This window comes from Crinia signifera, chromosome 6, assembly GCF_055691185.1.
Source record: "Crinia signifera chromosome 6, ASM5569118v1, whole genome shotgun sequence".
In the NCBI taxonomy this organism is placed as follows: Eukaryota; Metazoa; Chordata; class Amphibia; order Anura; family Myobatrachidae; genus Crinia; species Crinia signifera.
In genome coordinates, this window is record NC_139222.1 from 20,672,423 (window position 1) to 20,693,131 (window position 20,709).

Consider the following 20,709-nt stretch of genomic DNA (forward strand, 5'->3'; position numbering starts at 1 on the left):
AATACAGAGGACGGGGACATCTCTCTGGGGTATCTCTGTTACTGGGCCCATCTGTAGGGGACACGCAGGGACTGAGTACATGGTATATATGTGATTATCCTGGGAATACAGAGGACGAGGACATCTCTCTGGGGTATCTCTGTTACTGGGCCCATCTGTAGGAGACACGCAGTGACTGAGGACACGGTATATATGTGATTATCCTGGGAATACAGAGGACGGGGACATCTCTCTGGGGTATCTCTGTTACTGGGCCCATCTGTAGGAGACACGCAGTGACTGAGGACACGGTATATATGTGATTATCCTGGGAATACAGAGGACGGGGACATCTCTCTGGGGTATCTCTGTTACTGGGCCCATCTGTAGGGGACACGCAGGGACTGAGTACATGGTATATATGTGATTATCCTGGGAATACAGAGGACGGGGACATCTCTCTGGGGTATCTCTGTTACTGGGCCCATCTGTAGGAGACACACAGTGACTGAGGACATGGTATATATGTGATTATCCTGGGAATACAGAGGACGAGGACATCTCTCTGGGGTATCTCTGTTACTGGGCCCATCTGTAGGAGACACACAGTGACAGAGGACATGGTATATATGTGATTATCCTGGGAATACAGAGGAAAGGGACATCTCTCTGGGGTATCTCTGTTACTGGGCCCATCTGTAGGAGACACGCAGTGACTGAGGACATGGTATATATGTGATTATCCTGGGAATACAGAGGACGGGGACATCTCTCTGGGGTATCTCTGTTACTGGGCCCATCTGTAGGAGACACGCAGTGACTGAGGACATGGTATATATGTGATTATCCTGTGAATACAGAGGACGGGGACATCTCTCTGGGGTATCTCTGTTACTGGGCCCATCTGTAGGAGACACGCAGTGACTGAGGACATGGTATATATGTGATTATCCTGGGAATACAGAGGATGGGGACATCTCTCTGGGGTATCTCTGTTACTGGGCACATCTGTAGGAGACACACAGTGACTGAGGACATGGTGTATATGTGAATATCCTGGGAATACAGAGGATGGGGACATCTCTCTGGGGTATCTCTGTTACTGGGCACATCTGTAGGAGACACACAGTGACTGAGGACATGGTATATATGTGATTATCCTGGGAATACGGAGGACGGGGACATCTCTCTGGGGTATCTCTGTTACTGGGCACATCTGTAGGAGACACGCAGTGACTGAGGACATGGTATATATGTGATTATCCTGGGAATACAGAGGATAGGGACATCTCTCTGGGGTATCTGTGTTACTGGGTCCATCTGTAGGAGACACGCAGTGACTGAGGACATGGTGTATATGTGATTATCCTGGGAATACAGAGGACGGGGACATCTCTCTGGGGTATCTCTGTTACTGGGCCCATCTGTAGGAGACGCACAGTGACTGAGGACATTGTATATATGTGATTATCCTGGGAATACAGAGGACGGGGACATCTCTCTGGGGTATCTCTGTTACTGGGCCCATCTGTAGGAGACACACAGTGACTGAGGACATTGTACATGTGCGATTAGCAGATGATACGATTATATAGGGGGCACCCATACCTGCTCTACCATGTGCAATAAAATGTAATCTCTGCTTACCCAGTGATGTGAGGGGCCGGTGAATCTCCATCATCACGTCCTTGTACAGACCCTTGTGTTCCTCTATATACTCCCACTCCTCCATAGAGAGATAGACAGCGACATCCTGACACCTTATAGGAACCTGACACACACAATGATACAGTCATCACTCAGACCACATCCCCCGTATTACTGTATAACGTCCCATTCCCATTGGTCACCTCTCCGGTCACATCCCCCAGTGTTACTGTATAACGTCCCATTCCCAGCAGTCACCTCTCCGGTCACATCCCCCAGTGTTACTGTATAATGTCCCATTCCCGGCAGTCACCTCTCTGGTCACATCCCCCAGTGTTACTGTATAACGCTCCATTCCCAGCAGTCACATCCCCCGGTGTTACTGTATAATGTCCCATTCCCATTGGTCACTTCTCCGGTCACATCCCCCAGTGTTACTGTATAACATCCCATTCCCAGCAGTCACCTCTCCGGTCACATCCCCCGGTGTTACTGTATAACGTCCCATTCCCAGCAGTCACCTCTCCGGTCACAGCCCCCAGTGTTACTGTATAATGTCCCATTCCCAGCAGTCACATCCCCCGGTGTTACTGTATAATGTCCCATTCCCGGCAGTCACCTCTCTGGTCACATCCCCCGGTGTTACTCTATAATGTCCCATTCCCAGCAGTCACCTCTCCGGTCACATCCCCCAGTGTTACTGTATAATGTCCCATTCCCAGCAGTCACATCCCCCGGTGTTACTGTATAATGTCCCATTCCCGGCAGTCACCTCTCTGGTCACATCCCCCGGTGTTACTCTATAGTGTCCCATTCCCAGCAGTTACCTCTCCGGTCACATTCCCCGGTGTTACTGTATAACGTCCCATTTCCAGCAGTCACCTCTCCGGTCACATCCCCCGGTGTTACCGTATAATGTCCCATTCTCGGAAGTCACCTCTCCAGGCACATCCCTGGTGTTGCTGTATAATATCCCATTGCCGGCAGTCTCCGGTCACATCCCCCGGTGTTACTGTATAACGTCCCATTCCCAGCAGTCATCTCTCCGGTCACATCCCCCGGTGTTACTGTATACCGTCCCATTCACAGCAGTCACCTCTCCAGTCACAGCCCCCGGTGTTACTGGTCCCATTCCCAGCAGTCACATCCCCCGGTGTTACTCTATAATGTCCCATTCCCAGCAGTCACCTCTCCGGTCACATCCCCCGGTGTTACTGTATAATGTCCCATTCCCAGCAGTCACCTCTCCGGTCATATCCCCGGTGTTATACTGTATAACATCCCATTCCCAGCAGTTACCTCTCCGGTCACATCCCCCTGGTGTTACTGTATAACGTCCCATTCCCAGCAATCACCTCTCCGGTCACTCCTCCCCCGTGTTACTATATAATATCCCCTTCCCAGCAGTCACCTCTCTGTTCATATCCCCCAGTATTACTGTATAATGTCCCATTCCAAGCAGTCACCTCTCCAGTCAGCAGTTGATTGATCTTGTTAGTGAGTTCCAAGATCTTCTGCTCATTGTCTTTCCCATGTATCAGTGAGTGAGGTGGAGGCACCATGATGGGAATCTGGGTCCTCTTCTGTCCTTCTGACACACAGTGATGGCTACTGGGTGTCTCATGATCACCAGAGGTCTTCTTCACTACTGTGTAACCCTGTGTATAAGAAAATACACTATCACTGTAGACACTCCCAGTTATGACCCTCTATTATTACTATAAGTGATGTCACAGTGACGCTCCCAGATCCCCTCACCTCCCCAGTCACGTCCCTGTATTATTACTATAGATATAAGTGATGTCACTGTGACACTCCCAGATCCCCTCACCTCCCCAGTCACGTCCCTGTATTATTACTATAGATATAAGTGATGTCACAGTGACACTCCCAGATCCCCTCAACTCCCCAGTCACGTCCCTGCATTATTACTATAGATATAAGTGATGTCACAGTGACACTCCCAGATCCCCTCACTCCCCAGTCACATCCCTTTATTATTACTATAGATATAAGTGATGTCACTGTGACACTCCCAGATCCCCTCACCTCCCCAGTCACGTCCCTGTATTATTACTATAGATATAAGTGATGTCACTGTGACGCTCCCAGACCCCCTCACCTGCCCAGTCACGTCCCTGTATTATTACTATAGATATAAATGACGTCAAAGTGACACTCCCAGATCCCCTCACCTCCGCAGTCACGTGCCTGTATTATTACTATAGATATAAGTGATGTCACAGTGACACTCCCAGATCCCCTCACCTCCCCAGTCACATCCCTGTATTATTACTATAGATATAAGTGATGTCACTGTGACACTCCCAGATCCCCTCACCTCCCCAGTCAGCAGGTAGATGATCTCCAGGGTGATATTTAGTATCCTGTCAGTCATGTGACTTTGGTCCTTGTTCATCCTCGGGGAATCAGTGACGCGTCTCATCCTCACCGCTCTGTTGTCCTGGAGAAAATATAAGAATTACAATAAACACCACACAGTACACATGAAACCTATTAGATAAAGGTAAGAGAAATCCACATAGAGGCACAACAGCAGCTTCTAATGTTTCCCCACATTTAAATATATATCGTATAGAGAATAGGTACATGTGTAGTATAGGATATAATAGCACTACTATGTCCATTGTAGTGAATGATCTTAAAATAAAATGTAATAATAGGCACCAAAGGCTGCTGGCTCTGTATAATCATCATAATACTAATAATATTAAGAACTCAGAGACTGGTAATCAAGGAATAAGGAAATATATTATAATAATCATCATCATCACACAGAGGCTGCTCAACTGTACAATAAAAACAAAAACAACGCACAAGAGTCTGCTCCCCCTCTATAACATTTGTAACAGGCCACTCCCCCTGTATGAATAGGACACTACAGGCCGCTCCTCCTGTACTATGGGACACCACAGGCCACTCCCCCTGTATGAAAGGGATACCGCAGGCCGCTCCCCCTGTGTGAACGGGACACCCAAGGCCACTCCCCCTGTGTGAACGGGACACCGCAGGCCGCTCCCCTGTGTGAACGGGACACCGCAGGCCGCTCCCCCTGTGTGAACAGGACACCGCAGGCTGCTCCCCCTGTGTGAACGGGGCACCGCAGGCCGCTCCCCCTGTGTGAACGGGGCACCGCAGGCTGCTCCCCCTGTGTGAACGGGGCACCGCAGGCCGCTCCCCTGTGTGAAATGGACACCGCAGGCCGCTCTGGCTGTGTGAACGGGACACCGCAGGCCGCTCCCCCTGTTCGAATAGGACACCACAGGCTGCTCCCCTGTATGAACAGGACACCACAGGCTGCCCCCCCCTGTATGAACAGGACACCACAGGCTGCTCCCCCTGTATAATAACCCGAGGGCAGCACAATACCATCACCTGCTGCCAGATACAGCAATGTCTTCTCTCGGTCCCCGGTAACTTAATCACCGTGGCTGCTGGAAGTGAGAGGCCTCAGGTAAGATCAGCAGCGCTGCCCCAGCAGGGAGACGAGATGCTGCGGCTGCCGTCACTGTACGCGGGGATTGGTCTTCGGGAAAATGGCCGCCGCTCCGTCGCAAATGGGACAGGTGTTATGGAGACTTATTAGTCATATATACAGCATGGAATCTATCATTTAAAGGTGACCTCACATCACATAACTCTCTCTGTTGATTCTCCAGGGGGGCAGTTACCTCTCCTAGCAGTCCGGCTGTGATGTCTCAGTGTCCTCATACAGCGGCGGCCATTTTGTTGTGGGTTGAACTCAGCTCCCAGACTCCCCCGCGGCTGTAGCCAGTGTACTTCCTGTGTGGGGCAGAGTGGGTGGAGCTGTGTTACCAGGGAAACGTCCCTTCCTGGTGTGCATGGCAGGCAGGAGGGAGAGTGCTGCAGCTGGCACCAGGGGACCCCAGGTATTATACTGCTAGTAACAGCATAGTAGTGATTGCTGGGTGTGAGCCATAAGGGCACTTACAGGGGAGCTGCTGTTCTACTCACACAGGCTGCAGTATAATACCAGGTGTGTGCTATCACTGGGACCAGGGAGAGGCAGCGGAGTCCTCCCAGCCCTAGCTGTGGTGCTGCAAGGCAGAGACTGCTGTGCATGCTGGGACTTGTAGTTCTCCACCCTTTTCTTTACTATTCAGCCATGCCCAGATGTGTATGTATGTGGTGTAATGCTGGGCGGTGACTGTGGGTATGGGGGTATATATGCCAGGCATGAGGATGTATAAGGTGTGCCCAGGTGTGTATGTATGTGGTGTAATGCTGGGAAGTGACTGTGGGTATGGGGGGTATATGTGCCAGGCATGAGGCTGTATAAGGTGTGCCCAGGTGTTTATGTATGAGGTGTAATGCTGGGCGGTGACTGTGGGTATGGGGGGTATATATGCCAGGCATGAGGATTTATAAGGCGTGCCCAGGTGTGTATGTATGAGGTGTAATGCTGGGCGGTGACTGTGGGTATGGGGAGTATATGTGCCAGGTATGAGGATGTATAAGGTGTGTCTGTATGAAGGGTAATGCTGGGCGGTGACTGTGGGTATGGGGGTATATATGTCGGGCATGAGGCTGTATAAGGTGTGCCCAGGTGTGTATGTATGAGGTGTAATTCTGGGTGGTGACTGTGGGTATGGGGGGAATATGTGCCAGGTATGAGGATGTATAAGGTGTGCCCAGGTGTGTATGTATGAGGTGTGATGCTGGGAGGTGACTGTGGGTATGGGGGGTATATGTGCCGGGCATGAGGATGTATAAGGTGTGCCCAGGTGTGTATGTATGAGGTGTGATGCTGGGCGGTGACTGTGGGTATGGGGGTATATGTGCCAGGCATGAGGATGTATAAGGTGTGCCCAGGTGTGTATGTATGAGGTGTGATGCTGGGCGGTGACTGTGGGTATGGGGGTATATGTGCCAGGCATGAGGATGTATAAGGTGTGCCCAGGTGTGTATGTATGAGGTGTGATGCTGGGCGGTGACTGTGGGTATGGGGGTATATGTGCCAGGCATGAGGATGTATAAGGTGTGCCCAGGTGTGTATGTATGAGGTGTAATGCTGGGCGGTGACTGTGGGTATGGGGGGTACAGTATATGTGCCGGGTATGAGGATGTATAAGGTGTGCACAGGTGTGTGTGTGTATGAGGTGAAATGCTGGGCGGTGACTGTGGGTATGGGGGGTATATATGCCAGGCATGAGGATTTATAAGGCGTGTCCAGGTGTGTATGTATGAGGTGTAATGCTGGGCGGTGACTGTGGGTATGGGGAGTATATGTGCCAGGTATGAGGATGTATAAGGTGTGCCCAGGTGTGTATGTATGAGGTGTAATGCTGGGCGGTGACTGTGGGTATGGGGAGTATATGTGCCAGGTATGAGGATGTATAAGGTGTGTCTGTATGAAGGGTAATGCTGGGCGGTGACTGTGGGTATAGGGGTATATGTGCCGGGCATAAGGTGTGTGTGTGTGTATATATATGAGGTATAATGCTGGGCAGTGACTGTGGGTATGGGGGTATATATGTCGGGCATGAGGATGTATAAGGTGTGCCCAGGTGTGTATGTATGAGGTGTAATGCTGGGTGGTGACTGTGGGTATTGGGGGTATATGTGCCGGGCATGAAGATGTGTAAGGTGTGCCCAGGTGTGTATGTATGAGGTGTAATGCTGGGCGGTGACTGTGGGTATGGGAGGTATATGTGCCGGGCATGAGGACGTGTAAGGTGTGCCCAGGGGTGTATGTATGAGGTGTAATGCTGGGCGATGACTGTGGGTAATGGGGGGTATATGTGCCGGGTATGAGGATGTATAAGGTGTGCCCAGGTGTGTATGTATGAGGTGTAATGCTGGAAGGTGAATGTGGGTATGGTGGGATATACTGACTGACCTATTCGTCTATTGACCTTTAAGTTTTACGCTGACTGACCCACTAAACCATACATCTCACAGTGACTGACCCACTAACCCATACGTCTCACAGTGACTGACTGACCCATACATCTCACACTGACTGATTAATCCATACATCTCACACTGACTGACTGACTGACTCATACGTCTCACACTGACTGACCCGTACATCTCACACTAACTGACTGACCCACTGACCCATACTTCTCACACGGTCTGACCCACCCGTGTCACACAGTCTGACTGATCCATATATCTCACACTGATTGATTGACACACTGACCAATACATCTCACACTGACCCATAAGTCTCACACGGACTGACCAACACGTATCACACAGTCTGACTGACCCATATGTCTCACTGATCTATTGACACACTGACCAATAGGTCTTACACTGACTGACCCACTAGTCCATACGTCTCACACTGATTGTCCCGTTAAACCCATATGTCTCACACTGACTACCTGACCCATACATTACACACGGACTGACTGACAGACCCACTAACCAATACTTCTCACACTGACTGACCCATACGTCTCACACTGACTGACCCATACGTCAAATGTTTATCAGGGATCCGCTGTATACAAACCCTCCTAAAGCTATACCTGTAATTATACAAGGAACACGACCAGCGGTTTGTGAGAAGGAAGCTACTGCATCAGATACAGAGAAAGCTCCCATAGCGATTGATGATGGGAAACAGAGTGATTTGATATGGGTGCCCGACAGTCGGGATCTTGACTGTTAAAACCCCGACACTTGGGGTCCCAACGGCCCCTGGCTATCCTCCCTCATGGGGGTCCATGATGTGATAGAGGGAGAATAGAATAGGTGGTGAGAGCACCGAGCCTCTATAACCAGGGCCCTGTCATTGTTAGGGTAGCCTATATAACCAGGACCCTGTCAGTGTTAGGGTAGCCTCTGTAGCCTATATAACCAGGACCCAGTCAGTGTTAGGGTAGCCTCTGTAGCCTATATAACCAGGACCCTGTAAGTGTTAGGGTAGCTTATGTAGCCTATATAACCAGGACCCTGTCAGTGTTAGGGTAGCCTCTGTAGCCTATATATCCAGGACCCTGTCAGTGTTAGGGTAGCCTCTGTAGCCTATATAACCAAGACCCGGTCAGTGTTAGGGTAGCCTCTGTAGCCTATATAACCAGGACCCTGTCAGTGTTAGGGTAGCCTATATAACCAGGACCCTGTCAGTGTTAGGGTAGCTTATGTAGCCTATATAACCAGGACCCTGTCAGTGTTAGGGTAGCCTCTGTAGCCTATATAACCAGGACCCTGTCAGTGTAAGGGTAGCCTCTGTAGCCTATATAACCAGGACCCTGTCAGTGTTAGGGTAGCTTATGTAGCCTATATAACCAGGACCCTGTCAGTGTTAGGGTAGCCTCTGTAGCCTATATATCCAGGACCCTGTCAGTGTTAGGGTAGCCTCGGTAGCCTATATAACTAGGACCCTGTCAGTGTTAGGGTAGCCTCTGTAGCCTATATATCCAGGACCCTGTCAGTGTTAGGGTAGCTTATGTAGCCTATATAACCAGGACCCTGTCAGTGTTAGCGTAGACTCTGTAGCCTATATAACCAGGACCCTGTCAGTTTTAGGGTAGCCTGTGTAACCTATATAACTAGGACCCTGTCAGTGTTAGGGTAGCCTCTGTAGCCTATATATCCAGGACCCTGTCAGTGTTAGGGTAGCTTATGTAGCCTATATAACCAGGACCCTGTCAGTGTTAGCGTAGACTTTGTAGCCTATATAACCAGGACCCTGTCAGTTTTAGGGTAGCCTGTGTAACCTATATAACCAGGACCCTGTCAGTGTTAGGGTAGCCTCTGCAGCCTATAGAACCAGGACCCTGTCAGTGTTAGGGTTGCCTCTGTAGCCTATATAACCAGAACCCTGTCAGTGTTAGGGTTGCCACTGTAGCCTATATAACCAGGACCCTGTCAGTGTTAGGGTAGCCTCTGCAGCCTATATAACCAGGACCCTGTCAGTGTTAGGGTAGCCTGTGTAACCTATATAACCAGGACCCTGTCAGTGTTAGGGTAGCCTCTGAGGCCTATATGACCAGGACCCTGTCAGTGTTAGGGTAGCCTCCTTCTTGGATGAACACTGACTGCAGAAGTGCCAGGAAGAAACCAACTCAGCCTCTTGATGCAGGGGGCGGGGCTCCTGAGTTTGCTGATGTGTATGCTGTATTGGAAATCCTGCGGATAATAACCGTAGTGTACTTTAAAACTAAAGTAATTTATTGAAGTACTTTTCTGGGATCCAGCCATCTTGGTCCCCTCGAACTTCAACCCACCGGTAACAGAATATGGACTACATCATATATGACATCTCTGTACATGTATGGTCCATTTGTATTATTGGGTCTTATACGGCCAATCTCATTTCTTTCCATTTGTATGGGGATCTGCCGTATACGCCCATCTTAGTACATTCCCCCCTATGTGTCTCATGTTATATAATGGGGGCAGTTGTACAGATCCTGCCACATAGCATCAGACACCGGCACCTGCCCTGTGGGAACACATTATCTCCCAGCTCTGACCCCAGTGAGAGAGTAACAGATTCCACATTATGGGGCTCATGTGGAGGTGGCCGGGAGTTGTGTCTAAGTACCGGATGCCAAATGGGATCCATAAAGCTGCATGGTGCTGGGCCCGTGGGCTGTGAGTACCACGGAACGTGGCCGGCTCGGCAATCCCAGCACATGCACCTCCTACATAGGTGCCGGGGGTATGACAAGAGACGCAGAGTCATAGTGATGGCCCAAATATCAGTATACACCACACACATTACAGTACAGGGTCACACAGTGTATTTATTACATATATATTGCAGAGAGGCCGTTATACATAACATAAAGCACAGTTACAATCATAAATGATAGAATCATGTGTGTAACTTGCACCAAGGATGGAGAGGCAACCAAGAGGTTACGCTTTACACTAATTGGGAGTCCATGTAAAGAGTTATCAACATTGACACGAGAAAATGTGAAAAATATATGCTGATTTTTTTGGATCGACATTTTGACCCTGTGAAACATTCCTATGCTGAAATTGAATGTCTATCTAGACACTGTTTATCTAAGAATCCACATACAATGGATGATATAGGGATTTAGTATTGATGCTTCCGTTTCATGTAGATCAGTTAATTTAAATTATATTTTTTGTGTGTGAGTTTTTTGGTGTCTACGAACAGCTGATTTATGTGTAAAACATTTCCCACATTCAAAACATGAAAATGGTTGCTCTCCTGTGTGACTTCTCTCATGTGTAACAAGATGGGAAATGTTTTGCACAGAAATCACACTTTTAGAGCATGGAAATGGTTTCTCGCCTGTGTGAAGTCTCTCATGTTTAACTAGACTTGTCTCTTTTGCTAAAACATTTCCCACATTCAGAGCATGAAAATGGTTTCTCACCTGTGTGACTTCTTATGTGTACCAAGAGATGAATTATATGTAAAACATTTCCCACATTCAGAGCATGAAAATGGTTTCTCACCTGTGTGACTTCTCTGATGTGTAACAAGACACGATTTATATGTAAAACATTTCCCACATTCAGAGCATGAAAATGGTTTCTCACCTGTGTGACTTTTCTGGTGTGTAACAAGATACGATTTATTTGTAAAACATTTCCCACATTCAGAACATGGAAATGGTTTCTCACCTGTGTGATATCTCTCATGTGTAACTAGACATGATTTATCTCTAAAACATTTCCCACATTCAGAGCATGAAACTGTTTTTTCACCTGTGTGACTTCTCTCATGTCTAACAAGACCTGGTTTATTTATGAAACATTTCCCACATTCAGAGCATGAAAATAGTTTCTCACCTGTGTGACCGCTCTCATGTGTAACAAGTTGTGATTTCATTATAAAACATTTCCCACATTCCAAGCATGAATATGGTTTCTCACCTGTGTGACTTCTCTTATGTAGAACAAGAGACGATTGAGTTGTAAAACATTTCTTACATTCAGAGCATGAAAATGGTTTCTCGCCCGTGTGAAGTCTCTCATGTTTAACTAGACTGGCTTTTTCTCTAAAACATTTCCCACACTCAGAGCATGGAAATGGTTTCTCCCCTGTGTGAGGTCTCTGATGTAAAACAGAATCTGACTGATTTATAGAACTCTTACCAATCTCAGAACTGGATGATACTGTACCATCTTTATGGTCTGTACTGTGTGCAGTAAGGTCTGAATGATCAGGAGAAGTTTCCTCATGACTAGAGGGACCAGATGAAATATCTGCACTGTGAAATGTTGGGTGTGTATTGGGGATAATGGGGTTTTCCTCTGGAGACTCTTGTCTGATGTTCTTATCTTCTAGTATATAATCTGGAGACACAATGAGATCTCCCTCCGAGGTATTCCTGCTTGTGCGCCCATCTACAGGAAACAGATGAATGACAACAGACAGAATTGTTTACATTGAGAAGCAAATGTTCATGGATGTTTTATCACTTAAACTGAACATGTCTAATGCTGCGCACACACTGGCCGATATATCGCTGGTCCGTCAGCCAGTGATAGGTCTGTGAACAACGTCAGTCAGATATATCGCGTCAGCTCTGCAACGCAGCCGATGGTCAACATACCTAAAGCTAGATGGCGCTGTGTGTGAGGGTGATCTCCTGACCTCCCATACACCCGCTACAGGAGCCGGCAGTGATCAGCAGCTGGATCCCAATGTGCGCTCCCGTGTAGTGTAAATCAACTGATCAAAACCCTTCAGTTCGCATTTTTTTTTGTAAGCAGATCACATCTCCCATACTTATACTTGAGAAACATGCTCTAGCCAAATTAACTACAACTAAAAAAAAAGTCAAATACCCTGTGATAATAATGCAGCTTCAGCTGGGGAATCACAGAGCTCAGGTGCAAATTCTGGGCTTCTGCACAGCTCTCTCTGTTCCTAGGCAGAGAGAGCTGTGCGGGGATGGGGCCAGGATGATCAGCTCTGTGTGTCCTGTGTCACACATGCTGATCACAGTGTAAAAAACAATCATACTCACCTCCCCAGGGGATTGCTTCCAGTCTACAGGGCCTCCTGCTGAGCTGTGACCCCTGGTGCAGTAAAGTGATGCTGCAAAGCGGCAGGTCACTTTACAGCAAGGGCTCTATACACCGGAGCAGCTGATTTCTCCGTATACACAACTTGTGCGGCTGCACCTCCATCTGATTTGGGAGTTAGTACATCCATTTGCACTGATAATTGATACATCTGTGCGATGTATTCTGTGATCGCATTGCGAGTTTGGCCGATATTATCACATCCTCAGATGCAGATGTGATAAATGGGCCCCATATACTGTAAGGTCTAACAAGCAGGGCCCTCTCCCTTCTGTGCTTTATCTTCCCTGACCTATACTGTCGTCATCTCCCCAATACCGACAGTGGCACGGAACCTCTGGGATCATCCGGCACTGCTTACATGGCTTCTTTGACTGCACATGATGCAATATTGCACTGAATAGACCCAGGCACAGTGACATGCAGACCGAGGGTAGTCACATTTCCCAAGATGTGAGGGGAGAGCAGGAGTATAATAGGGGCTGATGGCTCCTGATGTATGAGATACACCAGAGAGTGTGGGGATGAGACTGGTCAGATCTCTGGGCTGGTAACACACAGTGACATGATGTGAGGGGGAGAGCAGGAGTATAATAGGGGCTGATGGCTCCTGATGTATGAGATACACCAGAGAGTGCGGGGAGGAGGCTGGTCAGATCTCTGGGCTGGTAACATACAGTGACATGATGTGAGGGGAGAGCAGGAGTATAATAGGGTCTGATGGCTCCAGATGTATGAGATACACCAGAGAGTGCGGGGAGGAGGCTGGTCAGATCTCTGGGCTGGTAACATACAGTGACATGATGTGAGGGGAGAGCAGGAGTATAATAGGGTCTGATGGCTCCAGATGTATGAGATACACCAGAGAGTGTGGGGAGGAGACTGGTCAGATCTCTGGGCTGGTAACACACAGTGACATGATGTGAAGGAGAGAGCAGGTGTATAATAGGGTCTGATGGCTCCAGATGTATGAGATACACCAGAGAGTGTGGGGAGGAGACTGGTCAGATCTCTGGGCTGGTAACACAAAGTGACATGATGTGAGGGGAGAGCAGGAGTATAATAGGGTCTGATGGCTCCAGATGTATGAGATACACCAGAGAGTGTGGGGAGGAGACTGGTCAGATCTCTGGGCTGGTAACACACAGTGATATGATGTGAAGGAGAGAGCAGGTGTATAATAGGGTCTGATGGCTCCAGATGTATGAGATACACCAGAGAGTGTGGGGAGGAGACTGGTCAGATCTCTGGGCTGGTAACACACAGTAACATGATGTGAGGGGAGAGCAGGAGTATAATAGGGGCTGATGGCTCCTGATGTATGAGATACACCAGAGAGTGCGGGGAGGAGGCTGGTCAGATCTCTGGGCTGGTAACACAAAGTGACATGATGTGAGGGGAGAGCAGGAGTATAATAGGGTCTGATGGCTCCAGATGTATGAGATACACCAGAGAGTGTGGGGAGGAGACTGGTCAGATCTCTGGGCTGGTAACACACAGTGACATGATGTGAGGGGGAGAGCAGGAGTATAATAGGGGCTGATGGCTGCTGATGTATGAGATACACCAGAGAGTGTAGGCGCAGGAGACTGGTCAGATCTCTGGGCTGGAAACACACAGTGACATGATGTGAGGGGGAGAGCAGGAGTATAATAGGGGCTGATGTCTCCTGATGTATGAGATACACCAGAGAGTGTGGGGAGGAGACAGGTCAGATCTCTGGGCTGGTAACACACAGTGACATGATGTGAGGGGGAGAGCAGGAGTATAATAGGGACTGATGGCTGCTGATGTATGAGATACACCAGAGAGTGCGGGGAGGAGACTGGTCAGATCTCTGGGCTGATAACACACAGTGACATGATGTGATGGGGAGAGCAGGAGTATAATAGGGGCTGATGGCTCCTGATGTATGAGATACACCAGAGAGTGTAGGCGGAGGAGACTGGTCAGATCTCTGGGCTGGTAACACACAGTGACATGATGTGAGGGGGAGAGCAGGAGTATAATAGGGGCTGATAGCTCCTGATGTATGAGATATACCAGAGAGTGTGGGGAGGAGACTGGTCAGATCTCTGGGCTGGTAACACACAGTGACATGATGTGAGGGGGAGAGCAGGAGTACAATAGGGGCTGATGGCTCCTGATGTATGAGATACACCAGAGAGTGTGGGGAGCAGACTGGTCAGATCTCTGGACTGGTAACACACAGTGACATGATGTGACGGGAGAGCAGGAGTATAATAGGGGCTGATGGCTCCTGATGTATGAGATACACCAGAGAGTGTGGGGAGCAGACTGGTCAGATCTCTGGGATGGTAACACACAGTGACATTATGTGAGGGGGAGAGCAGGAGTATAATAGGGGCTGATGGCTCCTGATGTATGAGATACACCAGAGAGTGTGGGGAGGAGACTGGTCAGATCTCTGGGCTGGTAGCACACAGTGACTCCACAGGAGATGTTCACAGTGGGTTATAGATTGGTAGTCACCGGGAGCATGGCACTGTAAGAAATGTAACATAGTAACACATAACAAAAGAACAGATAACACAAGCAATTAACAACAACATAGCAATACACCATGGCAGGTAAAGAACCAGTGCTGGGTGGGCTTCCAGTGTCTCCTGTGGAATTGGCGAAAAGGATTTACCTGGTAAGTACCAAAATCCCAATTTTCTCCTCATGCAGCAGGAGACACTGGAGATGTTCACATTGGGGAAGTCCCAGAGCCCCCAACATGGTCCCAGAGCACTGGGAACCCTGCAGCACCATTTGTCTGAAATGAGAGGACAGGGTCGCAGAAGTATTAAACCTGAAAATGTTTAGAAACGTATGACAGCTAGACCAAGACACCGCCCCCCGGGCAGCTGCCATGAGGAAGCCACAGACCTAGTTGAATTTGCCGAAATGGAAACTGGATGAACCCTAGAATCCGCCACATAAGCGAAGCTAACGGGTCAATGACCAAGCGAAGCTAACAGGTCAAAGTTTGTTTTGACACAGGCCATCTCTTATGAGCCGCATCATAGAGAACAAATAGACAATCAGATTTTCACAATGAGGCTGCAGTAGCCACAAAAATGCGAAGGGCCCATACCACATCAAGGGACCTGGAAGCAGGGGAATCCTCTGAAAAGACCAGAACTACAATTGGCTGATTTAAATGAAAACTGGAAACCACCTTGGGAAGGAGAGAGCTCCCAATTCAGAGACTCTTCTTGTGGAGGCTAAGGCAAGAAGCAGTACCACTTTAAAAGGAGAGATCTTAAAGCCATCGAATCCAATGGCTCGGAAACCGAGGACTGTAAAAAGGACAGAACCAACTGCAGGTCCCAAGGAGCAGAAGGTGCAACAAAAAGACACTGCAACCTAAGTACACCCTGAAAAAAATTTTTGCACTTCTGCCAGGTCAGATTATCAGTTTCTGATCATAAGGGGAAATCCAAAAATACTCTTCTGCTATGGGTTGTGATAAGTTCTTTCCTTCTTAGTGAAAGAATGGAAGACTATTCTCTTACACAATGCTTACATTCACACGTATTTTATAAAACCGATAAAGGTATCTTTTATCCAGACTACCACACCATACAAGCAATTCAAAAGTAGGCGCACACGTTTCTTACACAGTCTCGCTTGGTATCTTCATACTGTATGTTATAAACTTTGTGGAAGATGTTAAAACAGAAATGAATGCATCAACAATTCTATGCTTTTATTACACTGTTTTCTTAAATACTTTTATTATTGCTGCAGTTGGCGTTAGCTTGTTGCACAACGTACTAGCCACGGCGTATGAGGCCTGCCCTTTGCGCTAAGTAGCAGGTGTTTGTCAGCAACCAACTATGACTTGCATAAAAACATTATAAAATGGCTGAAGATTCAGAGCAGTGCTGGAAAAGTGATTTCTTATAGAAAACGGTTTTTGGTTTTATAAGTTTAAGAATGTGATGTTGACAGTATAGTGGAGCAAGGACAGCCAGCTACTCTCCACAAACTTGTCAACATTATGAGAACAGGGCCACACATGCATAGACCCCAAGGCCACTGAATCTTTCCCTAGTAACAAGGAAGTTGGGTGTTGGGTTAATTATGGCATCATGATTGAAAGTAGAGCTTGCCAATAAGACTCAATGCTTAGGAGTAATTAATGTAATTAAGGTTTAAATATCAGCGTTAGAGAAGGAAGGGGCAGGCAGTTGAGGAAGAACAGGCAAGCAGGGGGCTGGAGGTAACTATGAAATGAGGTTTAATGGCGGATCACTGTCCTTAATAGGTTTCCATTTTGATTTGATTTAGAATTATTGTTTAAGTATTAGCTAATCAATTTTATGTCTCTTGTGTTAGTCTGCATTTGCAAATACCTGTAATTAAGCTATCTTGCAAGTAAAGCTTTGTCATACATTTTTTCAAGTTTGTGTTGGCCTGCAATTATTTGAGCGTTTGCCATTATATTTAAGGGTTATAAAGGACACATAAATAAGTCTCCGTTATCAAAGAAAAAATTGTGAAAAAGAATTTGGAAAGGACTGTACCCTGACCACCCAGTAGTCCAGGTGGTAAGAGCTCAATGAGCGCGGTCAAATTTCTGTCATTTTTTATTGTATTTGTGTCCCCATCTCAACGTAAGCATGTGGAACACCTGAGGGTGGAGAGACCACTCCCCGGATCCACGACCAGCCGACCCAGGAAGTTGGCTTCCCAATTTTCTACCCCTGGTTTGAAAATCACCGATAGAGCCTCAGTGTACCTTTCTGCCAAAAGTAAGATTCTGGTCACCTCCTTCATGGCTGTGCGACTCATCTCGCCTTGGCGGTTTATGTACGCCACAGCCGTGGCATTGTCCGTTTGGACTCTCACCACCCATCCTTGAAGAATTGTGGGCTGATTATAGAGCGTAAAAGATTGCTCTCAGTTCTAAGATGTTGATTGGTAAGGTTAACTCTGTCAGAGATCAGGTTCCCTTGAAATGGGCTCCCGTCATCAATGCGCCCCAACCGCTTAGACTCGCATCTGTAGTGAATAGAGTCCACTGGAAAAAGGTTGAACCTCCGCCCCTCCAAGTGGTGTTTTAGAGTCTAACCACCAAAGGAGGGATAGTCTGGTTGTTGGTGATAAGCTAACTCACTTGTGAAGGAAAAGATGTGAGCCCAACCATTGATGTAGCAGGTCTAGCTGAAAAGGCCTGGGGTGAAAACGACCTTAGGGAACTGCCACAAAAACAGCCACCATCCGTCCTAGGAGCTGGATACAAATGTGCACTGACACTTTTTTTTTGTCCTGTGGTAGGAAAATCCGAGCCATGACGGTGTCCAGTACCGTGCCTCGAAAAACCAGCCTCTGGGATGGTTCCAACTGAGATTTTTGATAGTCCCTTCTTCAACAGCACGGCATGATTCTGAACTAAGTCCTCTGTAAATCCTGAAGAAGCTGATCTCTGGAAGTATGATCCCTGGAATAATTGTTATTCCTTGTAGACGGAATATGCTCTTCATCACCGCCATCACCTTTGAAACTGGGTGCGGATGAGAGTCTGAACGGCAGGGCTCTGAACTGGAGGTGAGCGGATCTGATGGTGAATCGCAAGTATTGTTGGTGAGGAGGCCAAATCGTGGTGCGTAGATGATCCTTTACATCGATTGACACAAGGAATTCTCCCTGGTCCAGCAAAGCAATGACTGATGGGATTCCATCTTGAACCAATATTTTCTAGAGAAAAGATTGAGATCCTTTAAATTGAGGATCGGTCTCACCTAACCATCCGGTTTTGAGACTAGGAACAGAAATAAAAACCCTGTTTTTGCTGTGTGGAGGATACTGGAATGATCACTCCTGCATTTAGAAGGGCGGACACTGCTAGAAACGTATCCTTCGATGCCGGTAACCCGGTAGTGAAGAATCGTGAATGAGCAGGTGAAAGAAAAATCATCTTGGAATCTTGAAGAAAGAACGAGTTCCTTTACCCATGCATCTAGGCAAGTGTCTTTCTAAACATCCTGAAACAGCCAAAGTCGTCCTCCCACTATTTAGGGATGAGGGCGCCCCTAGGCACAACAATAATGTTTACTAAGTAGAGCAGTTTACAGGGGCAGTAACTGCATGTCCTATCCATTTACACTCTATTTAAGATGGAATATAGTACAGTACAGTGGATATTTTGCAGTTATTGGTACATTTTGGGCTGACAGTACTATCACAGGCATCCAAGTGCCGCCCCCAAACATGTGCCGCCCCTAGGCACGTGCCTCACGGGAAATTCGGCTCTGCCACTATGGGGTTTCCCAGGTGGGCCAGATGCCCGTCATCCACTGGGTCTGAGAGCGGTTGGCAGCTTGAGCTCCCTCTGTTTGGGAGAAAGGAGCAGAGACTCTACCTCAGCCTCTGAAAACTCTGGATGAAGAGGCCGCTCCTCTGATGCGACCCGAAACATGCCGTCGGCCGAAAGGAAGGTCCAGTGTAGTGTCGAGGAGGTGTGGCCAAGGGCCAGTGATATCCATTTGTCTAATTCCTCCCCAAACGAAACGAAACCCATGAATGGAAGAGCCTCTACTGCTTTCTTCGATTCAGAATTAGCCTGCCACTGTCGTAACCATAGGGTTCGACATGCAGAAACAGACAAGACAGACATCTTTTGAACCTTCTCCGAGATACATAGCGGATTCCTGTACATGTTCAGCTAAACTGGCAATCTCTTCGATTGGAGCACCTGCACGTAAACTCTGTATGAATTGAGCAGCCCAGGTCTCCATTGCTTTGTTCACCCAGCAGCCCACCATGGCTGGTCGCAACATAACCCCCCCGCCACCGAGCATATCGCCTTAAGCGATGCATCCAACTTGCACCTAGGATGACGCCAGCCCCGGAGGCACAGTCGACGGCTCTGCCAGTGGGGAATCTGGACCGGCCCACCGGGAAATGGCCCGGTTTCCCAGTGGGCCAATCCGCCTCTGCATTCCAGTAAATATAATACCTCCTCTGAGTCGCAGGAAAGATGGTCACTGATTTTGTATTCTTTACCAGTTTGATTTGATGTTATTTATTGATTTGGTTGATCCCTTGCCGTTTCTACATGATTTGCAATTTAAACATTTGAAGAACCCTTTGTTCTGTATGGATTTTTTTTCCACCAGGCTTGTGACAAACATGACAAAGGATGTGACCATGTAAGACATTTCCTTTCAACAGACTCATCTTTAAAGAACTCACAAATTCATTTCATTATGGAGAACATACACTTCATCCTCTCACATAATTATTTCTGGCGCAGCGAGCCATGCGAGGGGACTAGGGAAGCCAATCCCGGGGCATTTTTTCAATCCCGGGATTCGGGATTGAAAAATGCTCAATCCCGGGATTCCCGGGATTGGCTTTCCTAATTAAAAGACTGCCCCACAAACTTATATTTGATGGTTGCCGGTTGTGGGGGGACGGGTCGTCCATGCCGCTGGCGTGCTGGCTTCGCGCTGGCTGTGGGCGCTTGGGCTGGGCGAGTGGGCGCGCTGGCTGGCTGGGTGCTTGGGCTGGGCGGGTGGGTGCTTGGGTGCGCTGTCCGGCACGGCATTACAATGCCGGGCGCGTCCTCTGCCTGCGCAGCGTGACCCCTGATCTCACGCTGAGAGGTCACGCTGCACACAGTGCTGCCGGGAGAAGTCGGGCAGCGTCTGAGCGATGCTCAGACGCTGCCCGGCATTAGACTGCGCGCATGCGCAGTCTAATCCCGAAATCCCGATTGGAATCCCGGCGTTTTGGGGGCCAAATCCCGGGATCCCGCCGATCCCGATCCCGGGATTGGCCACCCTAGAGGGGACGCGGTGCACTTTAACATGTGTCTGTCGACAGTGTCAAAATTCGGGTAAAAAAAAAAAAGCGAAAAACCCCATGTTGACCTAATGACCCCATCGACCTTCCTGCATGTCGACCTAATGGCTGTCTAACAACTTGCTGGTGACCAACTGATCCATTAAATGAGGAGGAGATTTAGAGAGCGGCACCGCTACATATATTTTTTATAAAACAAAGATGTTAAATACGGATTGTGCTAACAAAAAAAAAAAATATTATTAGTAT

General features: G+C 48.1%; 1 protein-coding gene across 1 annotated transcript in view; it reads right to left on the reverse strand.

Moving 5' to 3' along the window:
* LOC146010116 (uncharacterized) overlaps positions 1–20,709 on the reverse strand; it is a 47,646-nt gene that overhangs the window by 18,807 nt on the left and 8,130 nt on the right. Inside the window, exons 4-5 of the mRNA XM_083151039.1 lie at positions 11,005–11,958; positions 10,898–10,921 (exon numbers count right to left, since the gene is read on the reverse strand). Coding sequence (XP_083007165.1) covers positions 10,898–10,921; positions 11,005–11,958 — 978 coding nt within the window. The remainder of the gene's footprint in view (positions 1–10,897; positions 10,922–11,004; positions 11,959–20,709) is intronic.